This window comes from Agelaius tricolor, unplaced genomic scaffold (assembly GCF_023055355.1).
Source record: "Agelaius tricolor isolate 1412-34295 unplaced genomic scaffold, bAgeTri1.0.p SCAF_13, whole genome shotgun sequence".
In the NCBI taxonomy this organism is placed as follows: domain Eukaryota; kingdom Metazoa; phylum Chordata; class Aves; order Passeriformes; family Icteridae; genus Agelaius; species Agelaius tricolor.
Genome location: NW_027269273.1, coordinates 2,250,560 through 2,267,984, shown reverse-complemented (window position 1 = coordinate 2,267,984; position 17,425 = coordinate 2,250,560). Strand labels below are relative to the sequence as shown.

General features: G+C 43.4%; 1 protein-coding gene across 4 annotated transcripts in view; it reads left to right on the top strand.

Moving 5' to 3' along the window:
- Positions 1 to 17,425, top strand: part of CTNNA3 (catenin alpha 3) — a 435,224-nt gene that overhangs the window by 370,765 nt on the left and 47,034 nt on the right. For all 4 annotated transcript variants that reach the window (XM_071438368.1, XM_071438369.1, XM_071438370.1 and 1 more), the window contains one exon: positions 2,492 to 2,673. In XM_071438368.1, coding sequence (XP_071294469.1) covers positions 2,492 to 2,673 — 182 coding nt within the window. The remainder of the gene's footprint in view (positions 1 to 2,491; positions 2,674 to 17,425) is intronic.

Genomic DNA, 17,425 nt, shown 5'->3' with positions numbered 1-17,425 from the left:
CCAGTTCTTAGGGTTGGGATGTCATCGGCCAGCAGTGTACCAGGGAGAGAAGAATCAAAATCATCACCACTTAGTTACCCCCCCATGTGTCCTTACATGGCCTTAAAAGTTCAGTTCATTGATGGAGAACTGACTGAAACATGGAAGGTAATGAAAGGAAACACCAGAACCGACTGAAACATGGAAAGGTAATGAAAGGAAAACACCAGAACTGACTGAAACATGGAAGGTAATGAAAGGAAACACCAGAACTGACTGAAACATGGAAGGTAATGAAAGGAAAACACCAGAACTGACTGAAACATGGAAGGTAATGAAAGGAAACACCAGAACTGACTGAAACATGGAAGGTAATGAAAGGAAACACCAGAACTGACTGAAGCATGGAAAGGTAATGAAAGGAAACACCAGAACTGACTGAAGCATGGAAAGGTAATGAAAGGAAACACCAGAACTGACTGAAGCATGGAAAGGTAATGAAAGGAAACACCAGAACTGACTGAAGCATGGAAAGGTAATGAAAGGAAACACCAGTCTCACAGGGTCAGTCAGGTTGCAAATGGGACAACTCAAATGATGCAAACTCCAGTGTTGGAGACTCCAGCTACCAGGGAGAAACAGCCTTCAGAATATTCAGGGAAATTTAAGAAAAAGTCCTTACTTTTTTTTAGTAATAGAAGGAAAGAAATATCACAGATATAACTTCTCCTCTGACCTAGTCCTAAATCTGTTACCTGCTACTGTAATAATAACATTTTGTCTTAGAAGTAGTAAAAAAATAATTTTCTCTTGCTTGACAGAATAAACCTGCACTCATGTAATAGTCATTCAATTTAGATCTTTATTTCACAATTACTGTTGTGTATTTTCATACAGAGTTAAATCTATGCTTAAAAGGCTCTGTATACACTTGCTTATTGGTCATGATTTTAAACCAGTATGAGGGAAAGGAGAGACAAGACAAGGTCAGAATTATAATTTCCTTTGCCCTTTGTTCCAGTGGATAATGTCTCTTCCACCTGAAGCTCATTATTGTTGGCAGATAGCAGGATACTGTATGTCACAATTCCCTCATTAAAATGCCATCTTTCTTGTGGTTTTGAGATCCAGGCCTGTGATCTTGAACTCAAAACAGTGTTGAAGCTGGGGGCTAGGAAATACCACAGACATCCACCCATCAGCAAACATTTATGAGATCATAAAAGTTCTCTTCCCTCTGTAGGGCATTTTGGGGTTTTTTAACAACATGGAACAAATAGCCTCCAAATAGTTGTGCTTTCTAGTTCAGTGACTGTAGGGTAATTCTGACCACTGTCAGATGGTTCCTTCCACCCTTAACCATTCTGTGATTCTGTGTGTGACTGCAATTACAGGTACATGCTGGGAAACCTGTAATTTTCAGTAATTTGTCTAAGTGAGAAAGCTAACCCTGTGACAGTGCTTCTAGCATAAATAAAATCTCTGAAAACACATGGCTTGGAAAACATACACATTATGTATGGAACTGATTGCCCATTTTATTAATTAGAAGCAATTTATCCATTGCCTTAACTTTCCATTTTACTGGTGGTAGACAATGTTTTCTAAACAAGAATAAGTCACAAAATATTTATTGTGTAATTATAGAGTAATGACAGTGTGTTAATAATTGCTGTGTGTAGGTGTGGGTTCCTGGCAGCCTGAAGGGAAGGTGTGAGATAAGCAGCATGGCAGCAGAGCCACCAGGACCAGTGTGGCTCCTCTCTCTGGGGTAGGAGGGATGATGGAGGACCAGGATCTTCATGTGGCCGTGTAATATCCCCGCCCCTGGCTGCTCCCTGGCCTGGTTCTGACACAGGAGGGGTGTCTGACCCGTGACTGCAGCAGGCTGTTCATCTTGCTCATGGAGAGCATTAAGCAAAGACATTTCTCTGACCGTGCCACATTTTTAGGGGCTTTCGGTAATCTTGTGCACATCCTGATTTCTGTCTCCTGTTTGTCTTCTGCAAAGACAGAAGATGCATATTTGAACAATTAAATATTTTTCAGGTCCTAGAATGATAATATAGAACCTTCTCAGAAGAGAGAAGAAGCATACCTGAGTGTTTCAGGACAATTAACCCTTTTCATTGACTATTTTGTACCTGAATAAATACTGCATTTTGTAATTTTTACATGTATCATACTTAAAACTGCTCCTTAGCCATAGGAAACAGGAAAATTTTTCAGTCATATTTCATAAAGGCTGTTTGGAAGAATTTAATAATGTCTCTCTTGCTATGTTAAAATGAATGATTTCAGGAACATCACTTCCCCTATTACACTGAGGTTATTTATTTGGCCCCATCCAGTGACAACATACATGTTCTGAAATTTAGAAGTGCTCAAACTCAAGCAGTTGGCTCAGGCCATAATGTGTTTAAACTGTGTATTTATTAATGTGCAGTGGTTTTGTTTAAAAAATAAAATACTCTGACATAGATGTTTTACAAATCAAATGATTCTGTTTTAGGCCAAGATGACTCAATTGCCAGAAGCTGAAAAGGAAAAGATAGCTGAGCAAGTGGCTGACTTCAAAAAAGTCAAGAGTAAGCTTGATGCAGAGATTGAAATCTGGGATGATACCAGCAATGACATAATTGTTCTTGCCAAGAGGATGTGTGTGATTATGATGGAGATGACTGACTTCACAAGGTAATTACATTAAAAAAAGGTTCTTGGATATTTAGAAATGCTGGAGGCCATTGTCACACTGTTAGAGCAGCAAATACAGAGTCAGCTCACAGCATCTCTGCAAAGTTGAGTGGCTCAGCTAATGCAATACATCAGGTAGGAGCACTGAAGTGTTGGGGGATTTGATGTTTTAAACTATGCTTACCTCTAATTTTTTGCCTTTGTCCTCTCTTATTAATTTGTTGGTAGGGTTTTTGCACATGTTTTAGCACTTTTATTTCTGCTCTCAGTGAAAGGGAAAAAGTAACAAAATAATCTTGATTTTAAGCTGTAGATTTCTCATCTGTTGTTCTGTCTACTTGTATCAGAGCATGCTGTCAAGCATGAAACACTCTGTACAGAGCCCATGTGTGACAGTACACATTCAGATTCATACATATTTTAGATCCCATTATTGCTGTTGCTTTCATGAGAACTCTTGTGCTGCTAGATGTAGTTTAAAAAATGAAGAGTACCCGAGCAGATAGCTCTCAAAGCTGGTATTTCTTTCTGCTGCCATTGTGTGTTTGATGATGGCCTTACAACAGGAAACAAGTTTAAGTGCAGGAGCTTTTTCTGCCGTGCTCTGAATTAAATGATGTGTAAATCTCATCAAAATGATGATAACAAAGGAAGATACTCGTGGTGGTGTCTGCATTTCCTTTCCCCCCCAGTCTAGCTAGCAGTAAAATAGTTGCTGACAAGTGAAGCTGTTACACACAGCCACTCTTGCAGGACACTTATTACCTCCTGAAATCAGTCCTTTAATGCAAGAGACAAAGAACATTCTCTTTGTGTCTTGGTGGGTGTCAGTGAACAGGGTTGCATCGAGCTGAACCAGCTGGGACAGAGCTGGGCTCTGCTGCAGGCTCTTTCTGGGGAAGGCAGCTGTTGCATTTTATCAGACTGGCACTTTCAAATCCACTGCAAGTGAGAGGGGGGTAAAGACCTGCATGGAGAAGTCTGCAATCCATTATAAAATTGGTTTTAAATATCTCCTTCAGTAAGAAGTTCTGTTTCTTCTTTAATGATGCCAGATGAAGTCTGGCAAAATGAAGATTTGTATCTGTCTGAGTAATAGGTGAACTCTTGTGGCTCTTCCTCTTATTGTTGCTTATCAAAGGTAGCAGTTGTATGTGCTGAGAAGCACAGCTGGCTCTTCATTTCCTGCTCTGTGGAAATCTGGGAACAGGTGGTAGAATTGTTTAGGTTGGAAAAGATCCTTAAGGTCATTGAGTCCATCCATTTACCCAGCACCACCACGTTCATTTGCTAAACCATGTCCCAAAGTGCCACATCCATAGGTTTTTGAACTCTTCCAAGGATGATGCTTCCACCACTTCCCTGGACAGCCTCTTTCACTGCTGGACTACCTTTTCAGTGGAGAAATTTTCCTTGATATCTAACAGAAACCTCCCCTTGGTGCAACTTGAAGCCTCATTCTGTCACTTGTCCCCTGGGAGCAGAGCCCTATCCCCCCTGGCTGTACCCTCCTGTCAGGGAGTTGTGCAGAGCCAGAAAATTCCCCCTGAGCCTCCTTTTCCCCAGGCTGAGCCCCACCAGCTCCCTGAGCTGCTTCAGAACCTTCCCCAGCTCTTTTGCCCTTCTCTGGACACCCAGGGCATGAATATTGCAGAAGGCACAGCAAGCACCAGCTCACCTTAGGGTCTGAGCTCACCACTCTGTAACTCCCAAGTTCTTGAACATGGAAGAAATAAAAGATCCTGACATTTTGTATTTGTTACATCAGAAGCTACTCAAACAAATAGTAAATTTGTGTATTTGAGTCACTTGTTACATAAGCTGATTGCTGCTGTTCTTCATATGGTATTACCTTGCATTCATTGTTATTTAATCTCAGTGAGTGAATTTCAAAGTTTTGGGTTTTTTGCTCTGTCTTCTGTATAAGTAAATAGCAAGAAATGGCCTGACCTGCTGTAACAGTTTTCATAATATTTTAGTGGAACTACTCTAATTTCTCTCCTGATTGGCTAAAAATGTACAAGAAAATCCCAGGGTTGCATTTGGTTTGTTCCGTTTTTCCCTAAGCTTTATGTTTAAGTGGAGCAGGATCCTTGTTTTCCATTGCCAAAGCAGACCTACGATTAAAAAGATATTTGCCAATAAGCATACCTAAGTCCCTTTTGCTCATATAAGGGAATGTGTATCTAATTCAAGCGGTGCTTTGGATCACAACACTGGAACTTGTAAGTCCTGTTGAGAAAGGAGCAAGGAAGGGTCAGTGGTGTAAGCATAAAGGAAGCTCTGGTATCAAGCTTTGAGAATAGTTTTGCTGTTTGAGCCCTGTGCACCAGGGGAAAGTTCCTTCAAACAGAGAACTGCAGGATGTTTCTGCAGGATTTTCACAGCACTTTGATGATAGGAACGTTCCAACCAGGGCTCAGGTAAGATTGGGACACCAGGCAGAGCTGGCTGCTGTGTCAGAGGTGATTCTGTAGATGCACCACAGAGACACCAGTGCTGGTAACTGGCCTGGCTGGGATGTTCCACAGCCTGCCCTGACAGCATGCAGCCCATGGATTCAGGATTCACAGTGCCTTTTGAAGGCTCTGGAACAATCCCTGTCACTTTTCTGTGGTGTAAAGACTAAATAAGAATCACTGGGCTTTTACCCTTACCCATTCTGTAGATTGTTCAATTCCAAATGGGGCCATATGAACACTTTCTTTAAACAAAAGAGTGCAGCTCTTAGCAAACTGTTCAGAAAGTATCTCATATTTGTTCTTGCTACTTGACATTTGTTTCTAAAATGGCATCAATATTGGAGTTAATATGAGAAATATAGGGAAAATAGCAACACAAATTAACAAGACAAGAAAAAAGTAGATCTAGCAAAGTCATCCTCCAAAAGCTGTCCCCCGTTATCCTTGCAGTAAGACTAAATGTAATTCTCTAGTACTTCAAGGATTGCAGCTTGCCTAAACTTTTCTCTCTGTAGTACTCCTGGTTACCACCAAGTGCAGCTGCCTTTTTGGGCAGGGCTCCTCACCTGGTAATAGCCACAGTCTTAATTCACAGCCTTAATTCATCTGGGCTTCTAGTCTTTGCTTGGGAAAGCAAATTGAGATGGCAGTTCTGTAGTTACTGCATTCAAAGAGGCCATGAGACACACAGATGACAGAGGACAGAAAAGAGTTCTATTCCTAGTCAAGTTCCTCACCATAACTCACTATTTGATTTACTTTTCCTGGTGCCCCTTCCCACTTCAGAGTTACCTGTGATCCTCCTGTGATTTCCCATCCAGCAGCCAGATGCTTTTGAAATTCTGTGGAGCTTTTTCATTGCATCCTGAAATCTGCTGCCTTCCTTGCCTTTTTCTGACCCTCCTAGCCCTCAGATTTGTATCAGCTCCACCCAGCTCCTCTCACCCACGTGGAAGTCCCATATCCCAGCTCTCCTGCTCAGTCTTATTCCCGTCACCAACCTGGTCTGTCAGTGCCACAAAAGGCAATGGTACCTTTGTTAGTAACCCCCTGAACCAAGTGTCATTGCAGTCACAGTTCAGCTTGAGATACATGTAGGAATTGCCCTTTTCCCTTCCCTTCCTGCTCGTCTCTGGACATTCACTGCTCAGCACTGTTTCATTAAGCATCTGGGATGCTTTTGAGAGTCCATAGCTGCTCAGTGTTTGCATCATAAGCCTTAGGATGAGAACAAACAACTTCCACTTTAAATGATTTCATCAAAAATCACTTAAAGATTGAAGGTTGTAAATGTTTGCTAACAGAGGTGCTTTCCAGCTGAGTTATCAGAAAGGACAGTTGTTTTGGAGACAGTGGCTTTGGGCAAAGAATGTGAACCTCTCCTTTGGGTTCTGTGTTAAGAGCAGCTTCTGCTTGTGTTACTTACATGAAGGTGTTCTGTAAGGTCAGCTTGTTTCCTGGGTGAGGGCAGTTCAGTTGTGTGTGCATGCTTGCATGTGATTATCCCCATGCCTTGTCAGACAGAGCCAGCAGGATTCCCTTGCTCCAGCAGGGCAGGCTAAGCAGGTACATCCTGCTGTTAAAACAAGCAGCAGAACTGCATTAGTGCAGTGGTGCCAGGGCAGTGAAAGGCAGTGCTCAGGATCCTGACTGTCCTGCCAGGGCTGTGTGCAATGGCCTCGGGCAGGTATTGCTCTCAAATAAACAGGAGCTCTCAGCTTTGTGATGGATTCTTGAGGGTGTCAAGTTAAACTGTGTAGCAAAATCAGCTGATACGGCTCCTTCTCCCTGAATGTCACAGAGCTTCTAATATTTACACAAATAAGTCAGGATTTTGAAGGCAGATCCAGTATCTGTGTCTTCCTGTCCATCCCAAAAAGTGAGTCTGAATTTCCTTTACACTACTACTGTGTCTTTATTAATGATACTTGTATAGAATGTGATATTTCATATGATACTTTTGTAGATGCTTCTGCCATTTTTATAGTAGAAATCATTTCAGCTGATTCTTAAATACGTACATCAGCAAGTATTTAATCTGATTTGGCAGTTGTTACTCAATATAGTTCTAATAGTTAGTGCTAAATATTCATCCTTCAATAGTTACATTTCTAAAAAAAATTATAAAATCCAAATATATTACTTATGTTATACAACCCTTATTCCAAAGGGAAAATCACCTGGTGGATGGAAGTCTTAGAAGCAAAAGAGAAACATTCAAAGAAATAAAAATAATTTAACAGTTTGGCTCTGTGACAGTGTTACTCCAAGTATTTATATATATCCAGTTTGCCTGCAAGCTAAGTGGATTAATTTTTCCTGTAGTAGACACAATTACCATCAATATTAATATTATTAAACAAACACAGTAGCTCATGAATGCACAGTCTGATTTAGATCCTTCTGCTAGGGATTAAACATTAGAATTCCCTCAGTGCCACAGGTTCTGGTGGTGGCAGTGTGCAGCTGCAGAGGGTGTTGGAGCAGAGGCACACCCTTCACATGGCTGCTCTTTGCAGCTTAACAAAGCATGGTGAATACTTGTAAACCAATACGGTGAGCAGCTAATGGCCAAAATAATGAGCACAACATTTCTTCCTTTCCTCTGCAGCATTTCTGTGGCAAAGTACAGCTGACTCATGTACAGCTGCAGTCAGGAAACAGGTTTTGCTACTACTCATAACTGGAGTAGAAATACTAAAGGGAAAGGATAAACTGGAGCTGCCTGTCAGCCTCAACAGTAGGAAGAGGACAGGTACATACACAGGCCTGCATCAGCTTTGTTTTTGCAGTCTTCTGTTCTTTTTGTGTCACCTGTTGTTCCTTAACCACAACCGTTTTAGGCTCTTCTGTTCTCTGCCTGCGCTGTCAGAGCCAAAACACACATTTCTCTCATCTCCGAGTGCTGCTGCTGACTGCAGGCAGTACATGACATTCAGAATGCTCTGGTACAGGCAGGAGAGACTCCTAAGTCCCTGAAATTGTTCTTGGAATTTCTGGGAAAATAAAAGCTCTTTAGCAAATGTCAGGACAGAAAGATGTTCTGTTATTATTTCTTCCCTCTCTCAGTGAGATAATTATATAGATAATTATGGATATCTTTCTATAAGACAAGCATGTGTAATTATTTCACAGTTTATCTATTGCCTCTTTCCTTGGAAGGGTGAGGCATTCACAGTTTGTTCTTTCGTTTAAAAACTGTTTGTAAAAAAGGTACTTTACTAGTGCAACTTCCATTTCCTTGGAACAGAAATGAAAATGAACATAACACTGTCTTTTTATTGAGTTTAACAGTTGCAGTCAGTCTCTTGAAAGAAAGGTGACAAAAAATTATTTTTGCTTGACATTTGACCTTTCTACTTTTCAATTTTTTATATTGCCAATGCTTGCAAACCATTTTTTAAATATTCTTACTTTCCTGCAAGAAAACCTGATTGTGATAAAAGTAGCAGGGCTCAGAAATTGAACCTTTTTTATGAATGGCACTTTTTTCATATGGACATGAAAGTTAAGATAATGTTTTAATTGATTTTAAACAAACAGTCATTTGCAGCTGGAATGGGAAATGACTCCTAAATTTCATGTATACAGGTAGAAATCAAGACACAAAGAGAATTCTCCCAGTCATCTGGTTAAAAGTCTTGTGTAAAACTCTTCAGCTTAAAAATTCTGGTGGTGATTTACTTGTGTGATGTGCTTAGTTGACTTACTGCTGGACTGTGTGAAGCCACTTCTGAATCATTTCTTGCTTGCTGTAGGATGCCTTGTAGTCATGGAAGCTGTGAAGATTAATTCCTCTGATTAGAGCAATTACATGCTCCACATCCTAAAGGAATTTTATAAATTGAAGTCCAAAAAATGTGCTCCATTTTAAACAGTAAGGCTTAGTTGTGCTGTTTGTGCAGAAGTCCTTAGTTTGTGCTGATGTGTGTCATACCTCATGCGTGGATAAGCACAGGGCAAAGCAATACTGACACAACCTCCCTGTCCCCGTGTCCAAACGTGACTGGTATTTACCTGAACACAGGAGATCCTCAGAACAATCAGAGGGAACAGCTGGTGCTTGTTTTTTATTTTTCCTGTAGTCCTGTGTGAGATTTTAGTGAATTCCTTGCATTTTTAGCAATATTACAATTAGTGTAAGAGTTATTTCAGAGTATCTAGTACTACAATCCTTAGCATAAAAGTTGAGGCAAAAAAAGAGAAGAGATTGAGATGTTTGTTGGTTGGCAGAGAGGATCATGAGGACCTATTGTCCATCCACGCCTCATATGCATAGTCAACAAATTAATAAAATGGAGACATACTCAAATATAGCTAAATCACAAATAAGGCAGACAAACAGATCTATGTAGCCTCTGGCAGAAGTCTGTTCAGGACCAGAAGCAAATCAAGTACAAATCAGAGTGTACATTACAGCAAATGCAACCCTATTTTAGCGACAAGCTGTAAGTCTTGTGCTGGAAAGAGCCATCTTCTGCCTTTCATCTTTAGGGTCTGCTATAGTCAGAGGACAAAGGGATTTCGGAGCTCTCAAGTATCAGCTCCTATCAGCGGAGGCATCAGGAGTGTAAAGAGGAGTTCAGGCAGTAATTGCACAGCTCTTCCAGGGCAGATTTCCGGGGAGCTGGGAGGGCTGTGGTGGGACATGTCCTTTGGGTCCAGCAGAGCAGGTCCGAGCCGTGCCCGTGTGAGCGGCACCGGGCCCGAGCCGGGGCTGCCCTGCACCAGTTCCGGGGCGCTCAGCACTTCGCACGGCGGGCACAGCTGGCTCAGCCCCCCAGCAGGGGCAGCGGGAACCTCGGAGCTCTGGGTTCTGCAGGGCAGCCACACTGCCTGGGGCTGCTCCACTGCCGTCGCTCAGCGCCTTCCTTCTTGTCCCGGGGCAGCAGGAGAGAGGTGCCGAGACTGTGAGGGCGTAGCCGGCTGCTCCCTGAGGGAGGAGGCCGGGGCGGTGCAGACACGGCGGGCGCTGAGCACCGCACCGGGGTGTGGCAGCAGCCCAGGCTGCTGGGAATCACTGCCAGTCCCAGCCCGGCGGAGCAGGGAGCAGCTCCATGGTCCCTTGGCGTGTGCAGAGCTGGGCTGGGGCATGTCCCCGAGCCTGCCCGGGGGAGAAGCTGCTGGCGAGGCAGGGTCAGCCCCAGGCAGAGGGCAAGGCTGGGGCAGCTGTAGCTGTGAGCCAGGGCTGGGCTGGGCTGCAGGGCAGAGCTTAACTGGGGCTCTGGGCTGTGCGAGGGGCCCAGTGAGCCTGGGCTGCAGTGCTGAGAGCTCTGGGCTTTGTGAGGGGCCCAGTGAGCCTGGGCTGCAGTGCTGAGAGCTCTGGGCTGTGCGAGGGGCCCAGTGAGCCTGGGCTGCAGTGCTGAGAGCTCTGGGCTTTGTGAGGGGCCCAGTGAGCCTGGGCCTGCAGTGCTGAGGGCTCTGGGCTGTGCGAGGGGCCCAGTGAGCCTGGGCTACAGTGCTGAGGGCTCTGGGCTGTGCGAGGGGCCCAGTGAGCCTGGGCCTGCAGTGCTGAGGGCTCTGGGCTTTGTGAGGGGCCCAGTGAGCCTGGGCTGCAGTGCTGAGAGCTCTGGGCTTTGTGAGGGGCCCAGTGAGCCTGGGCTGCAGTGCTGAGAGCTCTGGGCTTTGTGAGGGGCCCAGTGAGCCTGGGCCTGCAGTGCTGAGGGCTCTGTGCAGTAGCAGCGCTGAGGGCTCTGGGCAGCAGCAGCGCTGAGGGCTCTGTGCAGTAGCAGCGCTGAGGGCTCTGGGCGGCAGCAGCGCTGAGGGGTCCGGGCAGCAGTGCTGAGGGTCACCGGTGCCCTGGGGCTGTGGCACCGGGCACAGCAGGGCTGGAAGCCGGGATCCCCTGGGATACTTGGGTATGAATGAGGTGGTGATCGGTGATGAGCTGGCATTCTGTCCTCAGGACAGTGTTCAGGGAACTCATAACAATGCCAGTTTTGTAGCATTCTCCAAAGGCACGGCATGGAACCTGCCTTTGATCTTCAGTGTCTTGCACAAGTCTTTTTTTTATGTTTATTTTGCTCAAGCTGTTGTTGGGTGAGAGCACCCAGCAATGCCTCCTAGGAAAATAAAGAAGCAGTCATTAAAAAAGCAAAACACCTCTCCCAGCTTTTTACCCTTTAAAATATAGGCCTATTTTTATGGGATTTATTTGCTATATTTTGTATATGCTATATATTTTTGGCTATAACACCATATGTTCAGGTTCCTCCTGAATTAATTAACAGAAGTTAGAAGCTTAAACCTTTGGAGGGCTTCCAAGAAATAAGACTGGAACTTTTGCAGTTATCAGCCCCTTCATTGGAAGGGTAGGCACAGCAGTGAATTAATTACAACCAGAAATTTGACATAAAATATTAGTTACTTTTTTTTCCCTGTGAGTTTAATGCTGATTCAAATGGAAGTTTTGCTTCCAGGAGATCAGTCGTGTTCAGAGTATGATGTACACCCACATTTCTCTTGACAATTTATTATCTAAGAATGGATGCATGGCAGTTACTGCACTGTTGACCTGGCTGGTGAAACAGAAGTCTGGAGTTGTCACTGCAGAGTTTGTGAACTTGATAATACAGATAGCACCTAATGGGGGTACATAAAAATGAGTGGTAGTTGCAGATAGTGAAATAGAAAGGAAGCAGATCAGTGGGAATTGCTTTTGAGGCTGAATAGGCTTTGCAGAGCTGGTGATGCCTCAGGGGGCTGCTCGTGGCTACCAGCATGAGATGACTGCAGTGAAGGGGTGCTGCTGTCTCGACTGGCACTCTGATCTCAGTGGGGAGGCAAGTGGGCAGTCCAGAGAAAGGAATGAGGGACAGGCACTTCCCTGCCATCTTCTCCAGCTTCTTTTTGCCTTAGCAATACTATCAACTTTGTATATCAAGGTTTCTCTATCAGAATATAAAATGGGAAAAAATTGATGCCTTTTAAGTCATGTTTTCCAAAACAAAGAGATTTTATAACCCAAACTATTTTCTTTTATATTCACATATACAATAAGTTCGTACGCACTGGAGAAGAACCAGGTTTTGTCTCTTTGTGTTCTGGATGTGACTGCTGTCATTGTGTAGGTGAGGTGAGGGCACAGCATACCCTGAAAACCAGGTGGATGTGGTACCTAGCTGTACCCAAATCAGCTGCAGGCTCCCTAGATTGTGTGTCTGGCTTTGGTTGTTTAGGATGCCAGCAGTACAGTCTAGGCTGGGGAGAAGAAGTATAGCTAGAATTTTCTCTACTGAAATATATTACTTCAGTTGTTCTGAAATAATTATTTTATTATTGCTTTCCCCTCCTCCCTAGACCGAGAACTGCAGCACTTGCTGTAGTCACCCTTTTCTGTGCAGATGAAGGGATGGTTATTTCAGAGAGCTAAGGCTTTTGTTTTTCCAAAATCACTTCTCCTGCATTAGTTCTCATCCCTCTCTTCACCCTAATAAATGTCTGACTTGCTTCTCTCTGAGTGATCAACCCACAGGAAATAATTTCCACAGAGAGAGAACCTTTGATTTCTTTATGGCCAAGAGTCAGGGCATGGAGTTGCCATCAAATAAAATATAACTGTTCCCAGAAGCTGCAGGGTTGCAAACACTCTTACTGTATTTCCTATATAATTAATTTTATTTAGTAATATTTTAGTTTAGTTTTCTTCCTGGAGTATACATACTTCTGAGAAAAACTATGCACAAATGCTCACCTTGGGAGCACAGTGAACAACAGAAACAGTGCTGAACTGCTGTTTTCTGCTGAAATTATGACTGGAGTCTGTTCCAAACTTTTTTAATTAAACCAGGACCTTTCACAGTTTGCATAGCCTGCCAATGGTTTTCACACTTCCTTCTTCCAAAACTATATAGAACGTTTTTCAATTCAGTACCTTTGGCAGCTGCTGTTTTGCTGCTTTTGGGAATGAAAACTCTGTCTTTCTCCTTAAGGGGGCACTGGCAGTGTCATTCAGCATCCCTCAGTGCACCTCACACTGAGCTGGCTGCTTGTAAAGGTTAGCAAATAGTTTTGCCTCTCCATCCTCCTGCCTTGTTGCCAGGCTGAGGCACAGGACTGGAGGATGAAAGAGGATGCCCGTAGTGAGTCTCTAGCCCAGCCCCTGAGCTGGTAAGAAGATGGCTTAAGGCAGAAGTGTGGAGGGATCTGCATGGCAGATTGCAAACATAAGGTGCTCTTGTGCAGTATTTTCTCAAAGCTGTCTCAATCCCGCACTGTTAAGATCATCCAAGAGCTATTCTTGCTGCTAGGAAGCATGGACCCCATAACCTCACTGCTTGGGGGTGCTCTGTGGTGGCAGAGGGAAGGAGTGACACTGTTCAGTGTGTCTGGGGTGGGTGAGAGCTAGTGAAGGAGCTTGAGAGTTCAGTAGGGTCACTTCATCTCATGGTAAACTTATTGAAAAGCTAGTTTAAAGATCTCTGCTGTAGTCATAGCTCTACCACAGACCACTGAGATCATCCCTACACAGGCACCTCTATTCCTGCCTTAAAAGAAGTAGCTGACACTGTCATTAAGGGTTCTTTAGGCTGATGGAAAGGCCACAGGTCCTCAATATACCAAGAAGGAAAATAAATAAAATAACCAGACCTGTGAAGGAGGAGGGGAGAGGTGTTGTGAACATACTTCTTCCTCTAGGCCTGCCCCAGGAATGAGTGTTCTTGTGGAGAAAATGTGCTTCTGATCCGTGCATTGTCAGAAAAGGAGGAAACAGAAATGTAGTTCCTGCTTTTCAACATTCTGATCAGCCTCCCACTTCCACCTGGATGACTTGATCACTAGTTCTGTTGCTGTACTGACAGGAGTCTGTCTGTCCCTGGAGCTGAAGGCAAACTGTGGAAGCTAGGTGTAAAATTAAGAGAAGACTTGGCCGTTTACACTAACAGCTTTGACTTACTTTTAGCATTAAGCAGTGGTTTATTTTTGTTTTTGTTCATTGGTTTAAACATCTTTTCCTGTTGACCAAATCATCTATGCAGAGCAGCATATTCAGTGGGTAATGGCTGAGAAGCCTCTTTGGTATGTATGGGCCTGTGGTAATTGCTAGACATATGGTAATGCTCTGCTCTTAAGTAACTTTTTTTTTGCTGAGTGGTTATAAACAGATCATAGATCCCAGTTAATTTAGTGCTTCAAGGTTTCTGTACTGGAATATGCATGATTCTGTTTCTCTCTCTGGAATGTCTTCATTACTGCTGCCTGCTCTGTTGATACTGCTTTGAAGTAGGCCAGTCAGAGGTAGCAGATGAGGATAACATGAATATTCTAGAAGTGATTTCCTTAAAGGGTTCTCAGTGCTTGTACAGGAAGGCAGGAGCTGCAGACACCAGATGCCGGACATCTGTTAGCAGGAACTGTGAGAGCTCAGTGCTGTGTTCCACCAAGGGTTTGGCATGGTGTGGGAAGCACAGGATATGGCAGGAAGGAGCTGCTGCCAAGGGAGTTACTGCTGCTGGAAGGGGCATTGCAAGTTTCCAGTCAGTATTGCCTTTCATTTTGCATGGATGCCTGAAACATGTTCTTTGCATTTCCAAGTATTCAGGGCTATGCATGGGCAGGTCCTGTCCAGAGTGATTGTTGCACTCTACCCATATCAAGAATGTTTTGTTTCCCACACAGGGTTGCAGCTTTCCTCTGCACAAGCCATAACTTTCCTTTTGGAACCAGCAGTTCAGAATGGATTAATAAGAGAGTCAATGAGTTACTTCTCCATCATTTCCTATACCTTTTTAAACTAGTTGTGGGATTTTTTTTTCACTTTTTTTCTCAAAGGGCACTTCCAGACCTGTCCATCAGATTCTCTGCAAAAGCAGTTGTTGTCCACAATGGAGCAGGCTGAACCCCCAGGATGGCAAGGCTCTCTGGTGGCATGTGGCTGGTGTTTGAGCAACAGCCCATTGTGGGGTTGGGAATGCACATCCCACATTCCCAAGGGAGAAGCACTCAGATGAGGTCTCCCCCAGCTTCTGACTGTAGGCAAACCAAACAGAAGGAGGGTGGGAGGAGGAATGATGATGGGGATGTTGTAGAGGGAAGTCCTCACTAAGTTACTCAGGGCCATTCTTCACATCTTTGCTGTCTCAGCAGCAGAAACCCTCAGGATTTTGTTAGGATCTCAGTGAACAAGCAGCTGTTGTACTGCATTCCTTGCCAAGGCAATAACTTATTCCAGAAGTTCTCTTCAACTTTAAATCCTGTAGGTTTGAGGAAACAAGCTGCCGCTATAATTTTAGGCCTTAAAAAAAGTGTGGTTTAATACTGATGGAAAAATCAGATGAAGTGGTGTTTTTGTTCAAGACTGCCACATTATTTTTTGGGCATGTTTTATTCAACTTAAATGCTCCCTTCCCCCTTTCCATCCTAGGAAATTTTGCCTACCATAATACAAGAAAAAATGTTTTATTCACTGGAGAGCCTGTGCCAAACATGTTTTCAAATGCTTTGTCTTGACTCAGCAAAGTGGCAGGGACACAGATGCTGATGCCAAGTAGCTTGCCTGGCTGAACTGTGTCAGTTGTGTTAATGCAATCTTCTTCAGAAGCTGTGTGTCCCTTCAGAAGAGTTGCCTTCTTTGTTGACCTCAAAGTACCTAATTAGTGGAATCAGGAGTGGCCTGTCTTGCTGAGGTTGCACCAGGCAGTCCGAAACAGTAAGGAATGATCTCTGTAAGCCCCAAATTCTGGCTGCAGTGGGCAGTCTCTCAGTCAGGCCTTTCAGCAGGTGAGTTCTTGCATCACTGTGGGGAAGGAAATCCCTTCCTCACCCCAGTGTTCTGCAGCAGGAATGATGGATGCTCTCTAATTGCCAGTCAGTAGCAAATTCCTTATTCTTAAAATGCTGGCGAGGAAAGCAAAGTGGTGTAAGCTTTGAACAGCACTGTAAGAGACAGGACTGCCTGCCAAAGGCTTATTCTAGCAAACAGCACCCATGTTAATTTTTCTGAAGTCTTTGCTCTGGGTTTTTTTTGTTTGTTTGTTTTGTTTTGTTTTGGGGTGTTTTTTTTGACATCAGTGGTAGATTCTAGCCAATGCCAATATTCTCCTGCCATATTGCCACTTACCTCTCACCACTGTGTGACTGCAAGAGAGCTTCCTCACTGCCATTTGATGAGCAGACAGAAATTAAGACCTTGCATGTTTTAACTGCTCTTTTTTTAGACTCATATAATACATCAGCACTTCTAACTCAGAACATTATTAAAAATCGTTGTATGTGTATTATTTCTTGTCTTGGCACTGGAGATATGTTATTGTAGGAGAAATTCACCTACCCCCAGCATTTTTTAATTAAGTTTCATGGTTGCTGAGCAAATCCTGAAAATGAGACCCCTGAAGGCTTGGAAAAGAAAAAGGAAATACAAAGAACTGCAGATGTATTATTTCAATTCTCCTGATGTTTATTCCAGTTCTGTGGTATTTTGGAGCCTGACTCATGATATTTGAGTGCTTGGGGCTGACAATACAGATTTCATTCACACAGTCTCTACGTAACACTGTGTTTATGTAAGCAGAGCCCACCATGAAAAAGGGGGAGATGTGGGGATGGGAACATCGTAACCCTTTTCCTTTGGTGCTGCAGGGCTGTTGGTAACTCTGAGTCAACCATATCAATGAGAATTTGTTTGCCTACTGTTTTTCCCAAAGTGCCAGCAAGGCACATATCAAATTGATGAAGTACAAAGAAAATGCATTTCAGTCTAAGGCTGTTCTTTGTCATTATGCAAAGTAGATATTCTTATTCTGAAAGTAGTTTCCTCTTTGCATTTTACAGCCAGGTACTTTTTCCTCTTTAGTGAACTTGCACTGAAGTAAACTTCATCCGTACCTTCGAGAGGGCTTAGAAATGAGAAGAGTTGGTGAGAGGATATGTCCACAGTGAGGGTGAGGCATCAGTAGTTAAGTGCTGGCATATTAGAAAAGGATATTCAGATCTTTAATTTAGTAAACCATCATTATTTGTACAGTTTGAGAAATCTTAAAACAGTGATGCTCAGATGAAGCCAAACATTTCCATAATTAACTGAATTGTCTAATTGTCTACCTAAACTCTCTCACTAGAAGCCAGTAATTCAGGTAAGGGCATGGTCTGTAGTACTATGACAAGAAGAGGGGAGATTTTCTAATCCTGAGAGTTTGAAGTTTTGTTTAAGTTGCTATATTAGAGGGAGTGTCTCTAAGTCTTTCATACAACATACTTATTATGAACACAACATGTTGTAATCACTGTACCCCGTTGTTGAAACCAAACTGTAAGTTAATGGTGCTTTTCACAGGCCATAGCAGTAAAGCAGG